The 13,386-nt window shown below is 41.8% G+C and overlaps 1 protein-coding gene across 1 annotated transcript in view; it reads left to right on the top strand.

The window, feature by feature from the left end:
- The window catches only part of LOC139173985 (uncharacterized), a 28,164-nt gene extending 16,334 nt beyond the window's left edge, over nt 1–11,830 (top strand). Inside the window, exons 5-7 of the mRNA XM_070763971.1 lie at nt 3,546–4,157; nt 8,712–8,872; nt 10,949–11,830. Of these exons, the coding sequence (XP_070620072.1) occupies nt 3,546–4,157; nt 8,712–8,872; nt 10,949–10,957 (782 nt within the window). The 3' untranslated portion in view covers nt 10,958–11,830. The remainder of the gene's footprint in view (nt 1–3,545; nt 4,158–8,711; nt 8,873–10,948) is intronic.
- Nucleotides 11,831–13,386: the final 1,556 nt, after the last annotated feature.

Raw genomic sequence — 13,386 nt, 5'->3', positions numbered from 1 at the left:
CTACGTCTTTTGAGGATCACTTTATTGTTTTCATTTGTTAGTACATATCCATTTATATTTTTTTCCCCAATGCTTTCTGTTTATACTTGCATGCCCTAAGCTGTTTTACACACTCTAATCTCTTTATCCTCTCCGGACAATTTCTGTCATTCCTTGGTTAATACAATCAAACAGGAATTTTTAGCGACATGCTTCTTAGCATAGAGCAGTGTTTCCCAACCTTGGCAACTTGAAGATATCTGGACTTCAACTCCCAGAATGCCCCAGCCAGCGAATGCTGGCTGGGGCATTCTGGGAGTTGAAGTCCAGATATCTTCAAGTTGCCAAGGTTGGGAAACACTGGCATAGACAATAGCAAATTAGCAAAATCTGTTGGAACAGAAAAATTAGCCAAGGAAGTGACTAGGATCATCAGATGGCAAGAAAATAAAGTGTTTACTGAAGAAGGATGTTCAGACCTTCCACATTCATCATTCGTGGTCCTCATTCACATGTCAGAGCCAGTTGACTTCACTTGACAGTATATTTGTAAAGGCACTTAGGATGCAGTGGTAGGTTGGCAGCCAGTTCAGGCCAGTTCTATAGAACCGGTAGTGGAAATTTCCCATCACTTGCCGAACTGGTAGCGATGAGCGTCGGTCCTCCGGTCACTGCGGATTGCCAAAAATGCCTCTGAGCATGTGCAACGGCTTCTTTGCATGTTCAGATGATGGTTTCCGAGAAGGGACGCGCACTCCCGTCCTGATGGCGAACTGGCAGGGAAGGTATTATTATTTATTATTATTATTATTATTATTATTATTATTATTATTATTATTATTTATTAGATTTGTATGCCGCCCCTCTCCACAGACTCGGGGCGGCTCACAACAATAACAAAGACAATGTAAGAACAAATCTAATAATTAAAAAAAAAAAACCACTAAAACCCCCATTATTAAAAGCAAGCATAGACACAAACATACCATGTATAAACTGTATAGGCCCGGGGGAGATGTCTCAGTTACCCCATGCCTGACGGCAGAGATGGGTCTTAAGAACTTTACGAAAGGCAAGGAGGGTGGGGGCAGTTCTGATCTCCGGGGGGAGCTGGTTCCAGAGGGTCAGGGCCGCCACAGAGAAGGCTCTTCTCCTGGGTCCCGCCAAACAACATTGTTTAGTTGACGGGACACGGAGAAGGCCAACTCTGTGGGACCTAACCGGTCACTGGGATTCGGACGGCAGAAGGCGGTCCTGGAGATATTCTGGTCCAATGCCATGGAGGGCTTTATAGGTCATAACCAACACTTTGAATTGTGACCAGAAATTGATCGATAACCAATGCAGACTGCGGAGTGTTGGTGTAACATGGGCATACCTAGGGAAGCCCATGATTGCCATCGCAGCTGCATTCTGCACGATCTGAAGTTTCCGAACACTTTTCAAAGGTAGCCCCATGTAGAGAGCATTACAATAGTCGAACCTCGAGGTGATGAGGGCGTGAGTGACTGTGAGCAGTGAGTCCCTGTCCAGATAGGGCAGCAACTGGTGCACCAGGCGAACCTGGGTAACCGCCCCCCTCGCCACAGCTGAAAGATGGTTCTCTAATGTGAGCTGTGGATCGAGGAGGACGCCCAAGTTGCGGACCCTCTCTGAGGGGGTCAATAATTCCCCCCCCCCCAGGGTTATGGACGGACAGATGGAATTGTCCCTGGGAGGCAGAACCCACAGCCACTCCGTCTTATCCGGGTAAATAGAACCCACCCCATTTGAATGGTAGTTCTCAGATCGATGCCAGGATTGGGTGGAATCAAAAAGGCATTAAGTTGAATTCTCAATTGCTAAGGAAAGCTTCCTAAAATCTCAGCCACTTATTTATTTATTTATTGGATTTATATGCCAACCCTCTCTAAGGACTCAGGGAGAGTTATGGATAGTACAGAGGACACCAAATAGAACTCTGGATGATTTCAAATTAAATCAGATTACTTTACAAGTATTTGCATAAGTGGTTTTAAGGAATTCCATATTGGGTTGACTTTCAGCGAATCAACCTATCTCAGTTTCTTAGGGATGTCTTCAGTTTATCTGTAAAATGAGGAATACCATAATTGTGATCCCTCTCAAGGTTTTTATGATAGGAAGGCTGTCAAGCACCTTTCATATTCTAATATTAAGCTCACATTAGAGAAACTAATAAGCTCACATTAGAGAAACATCTTTCAGCTGTGGCGAGGGGGACATTTGCCCAGGTTCGCCTGGTGCACCAGTTGCGGCCCTATTTGGACCGGGAGTCACTGCTAACAGTCACTCATGCCCTCATCACCTCGAGGCTCGACTACTGTAACACTCTCTACATGGGGCTACCTTTGAAGAGTGTTCTGAAACTTCAGATCGTGCAGAATGCAGCTGCGAGAGCCATCATGGGCTTTCCTAAATATGCCCATGTTACTCCAACACTCCGCAGTCTGCATTGGTTGCCGATCGGTTTGTGGTCACAATTCAAAGTGTTGGTTATGACCTATAAAGCCCTTCATGGCATCGGACCAGAATATCTCCGGGACCGCCTTCTGCCGCACGAATCCCAGCGACCAGTTAGGTCCCACAGAGTTGGCCTTCTCCGGGTCCCGTCGACTAAAACAATGTCGTTTGGCGGGACCCAGGGGAAGAGCCTTCTCTGTTGTGGCCCCGACCCTATGGAACCAACTCCCCCCAGATATCAGAGTTGCCCCCACCCTCCTTGCCTTTCGTAAACTCTTAAAAACCCACCTCTGTCGTCAGGCATGGGGGAATTGAAATATTCCCCCTAGGCTTATAAAATTTATGTATGGTATGACTGTATGTATGACTGATCTCTTAAATTGGGGTTTTTAGAATTTTTTAATATTAGATTTGTTTACATTGTCTTTTTACTGTTGTTAGCCGCACCGAGTTTGCAGAAAGGGGCAGCATATAAATAAAATAAATTAAAATAATAAAATAAAATAAAATAAAATAAAATATAAAATAAAATAAAATAAATAATAAAATAAAATAAAATAATAAAATATAAAATTAAATTAAATTAAAAAATAAAATAAAATAAAATAAAATAATAAAATATAAAATAAAATAAAAAATAAAATAAAATAAAATAATAAAATAAATAATAAAATAAAATAATAATAATAAAATAAAATAAAAAATAAAATAAAATATAAAATAAAATAAAATATAAAATAAAATATAAAATAAAATAAAATAAATAAAATAATAAAATAAAATAATAAAATATAAAATAAAATAAAATAATAAAATATAAAATAAAATAAAATAAAATAATAAAATATAAAATAAAATAATAAAATATAAAATAAAATAAAATAATAAAATAAAATTTCATACTTGCAGCTAAAACAAAAGCCTGTTATGTAAGGGAGCATATACTCTCTAAGAAGCGAGTGGAATCCGACCATCTCTGGGCCTGGAACCCAAGTCTTAACGATTCCCAGCCTAGGGCCTTAACCACGAGCCCATCTGTTATTTTTTGGCAGGTCTCTCAAGATAAACTTATTCTCCATCTTCAGGTACAGAAACACATCTCCAGCTGAGGAAGAGAGCCAGATCAGATCCGAAGGAGCAGATTGTGCCCAAACAGGATGGCGAACACGGTGGGGCGGCTGCCAAGCAGATGAAGCTGACCAATAGCGTAGAAGAGCAAGAAATGGCTGACACTAGAAAGAAAGCCAAAGAAATGCCCACCTCTGGGCTGGGAAAGAAAGCTGGGAAAGCCAAGGGGCGCGGAAGGTCCGTTCCCAGTTATAAAGTGGCCGGGGAAAACCAGACGGAAAGGGAAGCTAAGGTGAAAGGCAGGGGGCGAGTTTCCGAAGCCGTGAACGGGATTCTGCCGGAGCAGAAAGCATCGGCTAGTCTTGGGTCGTCTCAGCTGGCTTTTGGCAAGGATGCAACCGGGTCCAGCCCCCAACCGGGCCACGATGGCCATGGGTCTCCTGACGTAGACAGACCTTCATTTAGTGACAGCATTGAGATTTTACTGGATTCTCCCTGGAGTGGAAATAGCAGTGGTGACACAGCCCAAGACGGGGGGCCCGGTTCCAGGATGCTACCCCCCTGTGTGGGTTGTACCGTGTTGAAGGCTGAACTGGATACAGTCCGTGAGGAGCTCCAATTAACCCAAGGTAACTCCGGGGGCATAAACAAGGAAGGCCTTTTCCCTATGGTGACATCAATTTAGTTAGTTAGTTAGTTAGTTAGTTAGTTAGTTAGTTAGTTACTTAGTTACTTACTTACTTAGTTACTTACTTAGTTACTTAGTTAGTTAGTTAGTTAGATAGGTACTTAGTTAGTTAGTTAGTTAGTTACTTAGTTACTTAGTTAGTTAGTTAGTTAGTTAGTTAGTTACTTAGTTAGTTAGTCCAATACACAATGAGGTTTTTAGTGGATATATATCTATATACATATAGTAAAATACATGATGAAGGTTATAGAGGAGATACTCATAGTAAAATATATCTAAGAAATAATAGAAAAGAAGATATAGTAATAGAACATATCAATGAAAGAATAGAAGAAGAGATATAGGAATGGAAGAAAGGTATAGGAGATATAGGAGAGCAATAGGACAGGGGACGGAAGGCACTCTAGTGCACTTGTACTCGCCCCTTACTGACCTCTTAGGAATCTGGATAGGTCAACCGTGGATAATCTAAGGGTAAAGTGTTGGGGGTTTGGGGATGACATTATGGAGTCCGGTAATGAGTTCCACGCTTCGACAACTCGGTTACTGAAGTCGTATTTTTTACAGTCAAGTTTGGAGCGGTTAATATTAAGTTTAAATCTGTTGTGTGCTCTTGTGTTGTTGTGGTTGAAGCTGAAGTAGTCGCCGACAGGCAGGACGTTGCAGCATATGATCTTGTGGGCAATACTTAGATCATGCTTAAGGCGTCTTAGTTCTAGGCTTTCTAGGCCCAGGATTGAAAGTCTAGTCTCATAGGGTAGTCTATTTCAAGTGGAGGAGTGAAGGGCTCTTCTGGTGAAGTATCTTTGGACATTTTCAAGGGTGTTAATGTGTGAGATGCGATATGGGTTCCAAACGGATGAGCTGTATTCGAGGATGGGTCTGGCAAAAGTTTTCTAAGCTCTGGTAAGTAGTGTGAGATTGCCAGAGCAGAAGCTACATAGGATTAGGTTGACAACTCTTGAAGCCTTCTTGGCTATATTGTTGCAGTGGGCTTTGGCACTTAAATCTTTTGTTATTAGTATACCAAGGTCTGTAACGGAGTGGGGATTATCTGTGACAATTTGATTATTCAGTTCGTATTTGGAGTTCAGATTCTTCTTCCCAATGTGTAGGACAGAGCATTTGCTAGTTGAGATTTGGAGTTGCCATGTGTTAGACCACTCAGAAACAGCATCAAGGTCTTTTTGGAGAGTAGTTGTGTTATCGGTGGTGTTGAAGAATTTTCCCCTTTGTTCTTCATGCGTTACTTGCAAGAATTTGTATCTTGCCAGTGTACAGTGGTACCTCTACTTAAGAACTTAATTTGTTCCGTGACCAGGGTCTTAAGTAGAAAAGTTTGTAAGTAGAAGCAATTTTTCCCATAGGAATCAATGCAAAAGCAAATAATGTGTGCAAAGCCATTAGGAAAGAATTAAAAGCTCGGAATTTGGGTGGGAGGAGGAGGAGGAAGAAGAGGAGGAGGACAGTCGCTGCCGAAGGAAGAAGGTGAAGTGAGGGGAATAAAAAAAAAATCCAAAACGTTAAGGCTTAAAAAAAAAAGAGGGACTCTGATGCGGCGAGGAGGAGCATGCGCCTCCCATACACCCAGCGCAAGGCTGCCTCCCATAAACTGCACCAGAGAGAGAAAGCCAGTGGGAATGGCCGGAAACTGGCCAGGCCTTCGTGCCGCTCTCAAATTTCCTGGGACATTTTTCCGGGCTCAGGTTCTTAAGTAGAAAATGGTTCTTAAGAAGAGGCAAAAAAATCTTGAACACCCAGTTCTTATCTAGAAAAGTTCTTAAGTAGAGGCGTTCTTAGGTAGAGGTACCACTGTACTTGTATGAGTGCCTTTCCATTGGTTCCATTTAACGCTTATTGCTGAACATGGGGCTGACCACAACACAATACTTAAATCACTTAGATCTTTCCCAGAATAATTGCTTGGCTGTTAATTAAGCCATTAAAAACAGCAAAAGTGAGCCAATCTCCCTTTTCATTTTGCCATAATATAAAAGCACTCACCAGAAAACTGTAAAGTTGATATTCGGTGGGGAGTTCTTAACTGGCATCCTAGTTAAAGCAGCCTTAAATAAGTACAGTGATACCTCGTCTTATAAACGCCTCGTCATACAAACTTTTCGAGATACAAACCCGAGGTTTAAGATTTTTTTTGCCTCTTCTTACAAACTATTTTCACCTTACAAACCCACCACCGCCGCTGGGATGCCCCACGTCCAGACTTCTGTTGCCAGCGAAGCACCTGTTTTTGCGCTGCTGGGATTTCCCTGAGGCTCCCCTCCATGGGAAACCCCACATCCGGACTTCCGTGTTTTTGTGATGCTGCAGGGAAATCTCAACAGGGGATTCCCAGCAGCACAAAAACGGGCGCTTCGCTGGCACCGGAAGTCTGGAGGTGGTGTTTCCCAGCAAGGGGAACCTCAGTGAAATTGCAGCATCACAAAAACACGGAAGTCCGGAGGTGGAGTTTCCCATGGAGGGGAGCCTCAGGGCAATCCCAGCAGCTGGCAAAAGGGGTGAATTTTGGGCTTCCACGCATTAATCGCTTTTCCATTGATTCCTATGGGAAACATTGTTTCGTCTTACAAACTTTTCACCTTAAGAACCTCGTCCCGGAACCAATTAAATTTGTAAAACAAGGTATCACTGTATTTCATTTAGTAAGGTAGAATATCAATTTAAAAAATAGAATTAAAATTAATACAGTTAACTCACAAAACTAGCAAAACATTAGATGCAAATATGTAAATGAAAAGTACAATTATATGTATGTGTAAATAGAAAAGTATAATTTAAGGTTCGAGCAAGAGTCCTGTGATGATATGCAGATATGAAATGTTTTTATGTAACAATGCAGAATTACTAAAACTATTATATTATTGTTTTTAAAGAAAATATTTGAAAATTAATAAAGTTTTTCTTTTAAAAAAGTGAATACAGCTTAAAGGCACCAGTAAAGAACTTGATGAAGGGACGAAAGGATGGAATTAGAATTGGCAGTAAATACTCAATTTCAAAAATGTATCCATAATACTGCAGGTGATTTATAAAGTAAACTAAGGTGAAAAGACATACCGTATTTTTTGGAGTACAGTATAAGACACACCGAACTATAAGATGCACCTTAGTTTGGGGGGAGAAAAATAGAGGGGGGGAGGAAATCTACCTATCAGGTATTCATCTGGCTACCATCCTTATTCTGGTCAGCTTTAGCACATTATGGGTTTTGCCTCCCAAGGACAACTCCATCTGTCCGTCCATTACCCTGAGGGGGGAATCACTAACCCCCTCAGAGAGGGTCCGCAACTTGGGCGTCCTCCTCGATCCACAGCTCACATTAGAGAAACATCTTTCAGCTGTGGCGAGGGGGACGTTTGCCCAGGTTCGCCTGGTGCATCAGTTGCGGCCCTATTTGGACCGGGACTCACTGCTCACAGTCACTCATGCCCTCATCACCTCGAGGTTCGACTACTGTAACGCTCTCTACATGGGGCTACCTTTGAAAAGTGTTCGGAAACTTCAGATCGTGCAAAATGCAGCTGCGAGAGCTATCATGGGCTTTCCTAAATACGCCCATGTCACACCAACACTCCACAGTCTGCATTGGTTGCCGATCAGTTTCCGGTCACAATTCAAAGTGTTGGTTATGACCTATAAAGCCCTTCATGGCACCGGATCAGAATATCTCCGGGACCGCCTTCTGCCCCACAAATCCCAGCGACCAGTTAGGTCCCACAGAGTTGGCCTTCTCCAGGTCCCGTCAACTAAACAATGTCGTTTGGCAGGACCCAGGGGAAGAGCCTTCTCTGTGGCGGCCCCGACCCTTTGGAACCAACTCCCCCCAGATATCAGAGTTGCCCCCACCCTCCTAGCCTTTTGTAAGCTCCTTAAAACCCACCTCTGTCGTCAGGCATGGGGGAATTGAGACTTCCCCTCCCCCCTAGGCTTATAAAATTTATGCATGGTATGCTAGTATGTATGATTGGTTTCTAAATTGGGGTTTTTAAATTAAGTTAAATATTAGATTTGTTTACATTGTATTATTGTTGCTGTGAGCCGCCCCGAGTCTGCGGAGAGGGGCGGCATACAAATCTGATTAATAAATAAATAAATAAATAAATTATTTTATTCCCTGGTTAGGGATAAAAAAACTTTTTTGAAGGGAATAGCAATGAAAACAAGCCTGCAAAGACTTAGAGCTGGAAAAAAACTTTTTCGGAGTAGCTATGAAAAAATCTTGCAAGCCGGGAAGGCCATTAGCATCTTGTTAGGGCTGGGGTGGAGAAGCTTCAAAAAGCTACATTCAGAGTATAAGATGCACCCAAATTTTCAGTCTCTTTTAGGAGGGGGGGAAGGTGTGTCTTAAACTCCGAAAAATATGGTATCGCAAGGTATTAAGATGGCAAGAATGAAGGTGCCAACTGCTAAGAAAGGGATTTTTTTTTTGCAGCATTTTGTGATACTTATTTTCAATTTGTTGTTTGTTTATATGCAGCTTCTACCCTGTATGGGTTGAGTGGCACCTCTTTGCGGGACTTATCGGAGGCTCTTGGCACTATTGTACGGGTCCTGAACAATACAGTCCCTTTGCCAGGAACAAACGCTCCCCAGAACATTGCTGAAATCCCTAGTCGGCCAGCATGGCGAGAAAGAAAAGTAAGTCCCCCTTTGCTATTCAGATTCCCTAGGTTTTATTTTCCTTTCTTTGAAAACAGGGCTACTGCCACGTGTCTCTTATTGATTACTGTTAAACTAGAGAAAGTAGCAATGTTTTTTTAAAAAATGCAAACTGTCATCCTTAAATGTTTAAATTTGCTATTTGGACCGTATAGTAGAATTTAGAGTTTTTCCCATTAATCCAAAGCAGTTGCCTATTTTTCCAAAGTGATAGAACGGAAAGTTCTGCTCTTCAATTAGGGAAGGCTATTGCAGGGCTATTGCAAATTTGGATTACTGCGGATCAGATATCAAACTCAAGGCCCTGCATCCGGCCCGCGGGGTGCTTAAACCTGGCCAGCAGGGGCTGCCTGGAAATATTAAAGGACTGTTCCGCGGGGCCTCTGCCTGCCAAAACGGGCTTCGTGAGATCTCTGCGCAACTCATTTTGGGCGGAGTGCTGCTGCAGGCCAGGGAGGACAAAAACAGACTGTGTGGGAGCCCCATGAGGTCTCTGCAGTCCATTTTTGACTGGCAGAGTGTTGCTGAAAGCCGGGGGGGCAAAAACAGGCTGTGTAGGAGCCCCATGGGGTCTCTGCAGCCCATTTTTGACTGGCAGAGTGTTGCTGAATGCCAGGGGGGGCAAAAACAGGCTGTGTAGGAGCCCCATGGGGTCTCTGCAGTCCATTTTTGACTGGTAGAGTGTTGCTGAATGCCAGGGGGGGCAAAAACAGGCTGTGTAGGAGGCCCATGGGGTCTCTGCAGCCCATTTTTGGCTGGCAGAGTGTTGCTGAAAGCTGGGGAGGCAAAAACAGGCTGTGTAGGAGCCCCATGGGGTTCCTGCAGCCCATTTTTGGCTAGCAGAGTGTTGCTGAAAGCCGGGGGGGCAAAAACAGGCTGTGTAGGAGCCCCGTGGGGTTCCTGCAGCCCATTTTTGGCTGGCAGAGTGTTGCTGAAAGCCGGGGGGCAAAAACAGGCTATGTAGGAGCCCCATGGGATCTCTGCAGCCCATTTTTGGCTAGCAGAGTGTTGCTGAAAGCCGGGGGGCAAAAACAGGCTGTGTAGGAGCCTCATGGGGTCTCTGCAGCCCGTTTTTGGCTGGCAGAGTGTTGCTGAAAGCCAGGGGGCAAAAACTGGCTGCATAGGAGCCTTTTGGGGCCTCCACGTAGCCCATTTTTGGCCAGCAGGTGCTGCAGGAGGCATCCATCCTGTCTTCCCCCCCCCCCCCCATTGAGAAGAACTACAATATTGATCTGGCCCTCAAAAAAATCCAGTTAGACATCCCTGCTGTAGATGCTTCCAGGGTGACAAGTAGAGGAGACAGTCTTGGAACGGGGAGTTAAACTTCCATTCTCAACAAAATTCAGTAGGTGAGACTCTAAAAATATAACCAGATGGAAGATACTTTGAGCATCACACAGGGTGTGGAGAAGCTAATAAAGAATTACTGTATTTCTACAGGTGTGCGATGATTTCCCATAGGATTTTTTTTAAATTGATGGGTAATTCAATGAATAGTTTTTTACCTCCATGGACTAAGTTAATGCATCTAAATATGTGGTTATCCATTTTTTTAAAAATGCATATTTGTTGCCCATTATATGTAAACAAAAGTGAACGTCTGCTTCTCTGGCATTTTTCTTCCAATCTAAATTCTGGAGACTTTTATGAATGAATCTATTTTTTTTCTTAATGAAATACCTAGCCTTGGTTAAAAATTGTTAGCCAGTTTTATTTTTAATTGTTTGCCACGCGTTCATAGAAACATAGAAACATAGAAGTCTGACAGCAGAAAAAGACCTCATGGTCCATCTAGTCTGCCCTTATAGTATTTCCTGTATTTTATCTTAGGATGGATCTATGTTTATCCCAGGCATGTTTAAATTCAGTTACTGTGGATTTACCTACCACGTCTGCTGGAAGTTTGTTCCAAGGATCTACTACTCTTTCAGTAAAATAATATTTTCTCATGTTGCTTTTGATGAGAAAATTCATCTCTGAATAGAATATAAAATGCTTAAAATGTTTTGATCCAATACTAATTGTGTGGTTTGTTTTTTTTAATTTTTACTGTAGCGTCTCTGAATTCTTGCATGGGCCGAATGTAACCCCTCCTCATCAAGTTCAAGAAATTCAGCAGCAATATTAGAAGCGCCTGATTTAAAAGGAGAGTGTGAAAGCACCCTTTGCTTTCCTTTGATTGCCTGAGACTTACAACTATCCCTGTCCGTGTTTCCTTATCCCTTTCCCATCCTAATGGATTGCTTAGACTACAGCTGGCTCTGATCCAGATGCTCTCTCTCTGCTACGATGCAAATGTTGTCGTTCCTTTACCTTTTTACTCTTACCCTTGCTTTGTTTTATGGGTTTTTTTATATATATAGTGTAGTAATTTCTTTCTTCCCTTTCCTGCTTGAGTTTAAATAAAGCGACTGGGAATGATTTAATGTACCCTTTATGGGCAATAAATAGCATGTGCATTGACCCAATTAGCACAGAAGTCTACGAAGAGAAAGCTTCCTTTGAATCCACAAGAAATCAAAGCTCCCGTTTTGGAAAGAAAGCAGTGGTTTTATTTTTTATTTTTTTGAAAAATACTTTATTAGTTATTTACATTAAAAAAAGGGAATAAACAATACAACAGTGCAACATTTACAAAGTGCATAAAATTACATACTTATTTGTGCATAGAAATCCATAGAAAAAAAGAAGAAAGAGAGAAAGAGTGAGAAGACAAGGAGAGTAACAACATACATACATACATATATACACTCAAAACGGAATAAAGCATTGTGCTTTATACATGAGTTGTTTTGGTATCAGAGCTTAATATTTACACCTGCTAAATTGCAGGCTAATTGTTTTTTGCAGCTTATTCATTTATAATAATTTTTTTTTCCTTCTTGTTTATTATTACACATAGATCTTGTTAATTTATCCATTAACGTATCCATTTCTGCTTTCATATCCTCTATATTTTTCCATGGTATAATAGTGCCTTGCAATGATGATATTTCCTCTTCACAACTGTTTAGTTTTTCTCTCTTAGATTAGTATCATTATTCTCATTATTCTTCTCTTTTCTTTTCTTTTCTTTTTAGTAATCCAGATATACCACCTGTCCCAAGTACAGTGTTCCCTCGATTTTCGCGGGTTCGAACTTCGCGAATAGCCTATACCACGGTTTTTTAAAAAATATTAATTAAAAAATACTTCGCGGTTTTTTTCCTATATCATGTTTTTTTCCATCCGATAACGTCATACGTCATCACCAAACTAATAATTTTTGCAAATAAATAACAAAAATAATTATTATTGTTAATAAATAATTATGTTTATAAATATCAGGATCATTATTCAATGGTGAATACCAGTAATAATGGTGACTAAATGGTTGTTAAGGGAAAGGGAAATGGTAATTTAGGGGTTTAAAGTGTTAAGGGAAGGCTTGTGATACTGTCCATAACCAAAAATGGTGTATTTACTTCCGCATCTCTACTTCGCGGAAATTCGACTTTCGCGGGCGGTTTCGGAACGCATCCCCCGCGGAAATCGAGGGAACACTGTATTGTGAAATTCCTTAATATCTTTGTCCTGTAATTCATATGTAAGCTTTGTCATTTCTACAACCTCATAAAAGCAATGGTTTTAGAAGGAATTGTTAGCTGGGTACAGGCTTTGCGGTATTCTAGACCCAGCCTGCTTTCATGACAAACTTTAATATGAGTGCAATAATTTATTTATTTATTTATTTATTCATTCATTCATTCATTCATTCATTCATTCATTCAATTTTTATGCCGCCCTTCTCCTTAGACTCAGGGCAGCTTACAACATGTTAGCAATAGCACTTTTTTTTAACAGAGCCAGCCTATTGCCCCCACAATCCGGGTCCTCATTTTACCCACCTCGGAAGGATGGAAAGCTGAGTCAACCTTGAGATTTGAACCACTGACCTTCAGATCTACAGTCACCTTCAGTGGCCTGCAGTACAGCACTCTACCTGCAGCGCCACCCCGGCTCTTGTTTTTAAAGCTTTATTTACAGCTCTTAACAGATTCCCAACATCAACTCCGTAAGTGAATAGTGTTGATTGACATAAGAAGAACTACAGGGGTGGGCTTCAAAAAAATTTAGCAAGGGGTTCTCTGGCGGGTTGCTGAGTGGGCGTGGCTAGGGTGGGCGTGACCTACTTGAGCTCCTGCACCATAGCAGGGGTGGAATTTTTTTCCTTGAGCTTTTGGGAAGGTGAAAACGGCTTCCCCAGGCCCTGGAGGCCGGAGACAGGCCCATTTCTGGCCTTCCCAAACTTCCGGTAGGCCGTTTTTTCCATTGGCCCAACCATGGAAGAACAGTATCACCATTTACAAAACAGGAACTTTTTGATTATGTTAGTAAGAAACCTAAGTTTCTGTTCTCAAGAACTTTGAATACCTGACACTGGAGAGAATGGGAAAGATAAACTAAAGGGAAATTAATAATGTCTGGAGGACAGAAGGAAAAGGGGGGACATG

The sequence above is a fragment of the Erythrolamprus reginae genome, chromosome 11, assembly GCF_031021105.1.
Source record: "Erythrolamprus reginae isolate rEryReg1 chromosome 11, rEryReg1.hap1, whole genome shotgun sequence".
In the NCBI taxonomy this organism is placed as follows: Eukaryota; Metazoa; Chordata; class Lepidosauria; order Squamata; family Dipsadidae; genus Erythrolamprus; species Erythrolamprus reginae.
The sequence above is the reverse complement of the archived record's forward strand: the minus strand, read 5'-3'. Positions and strand labels throughout refer to the sequence as shown.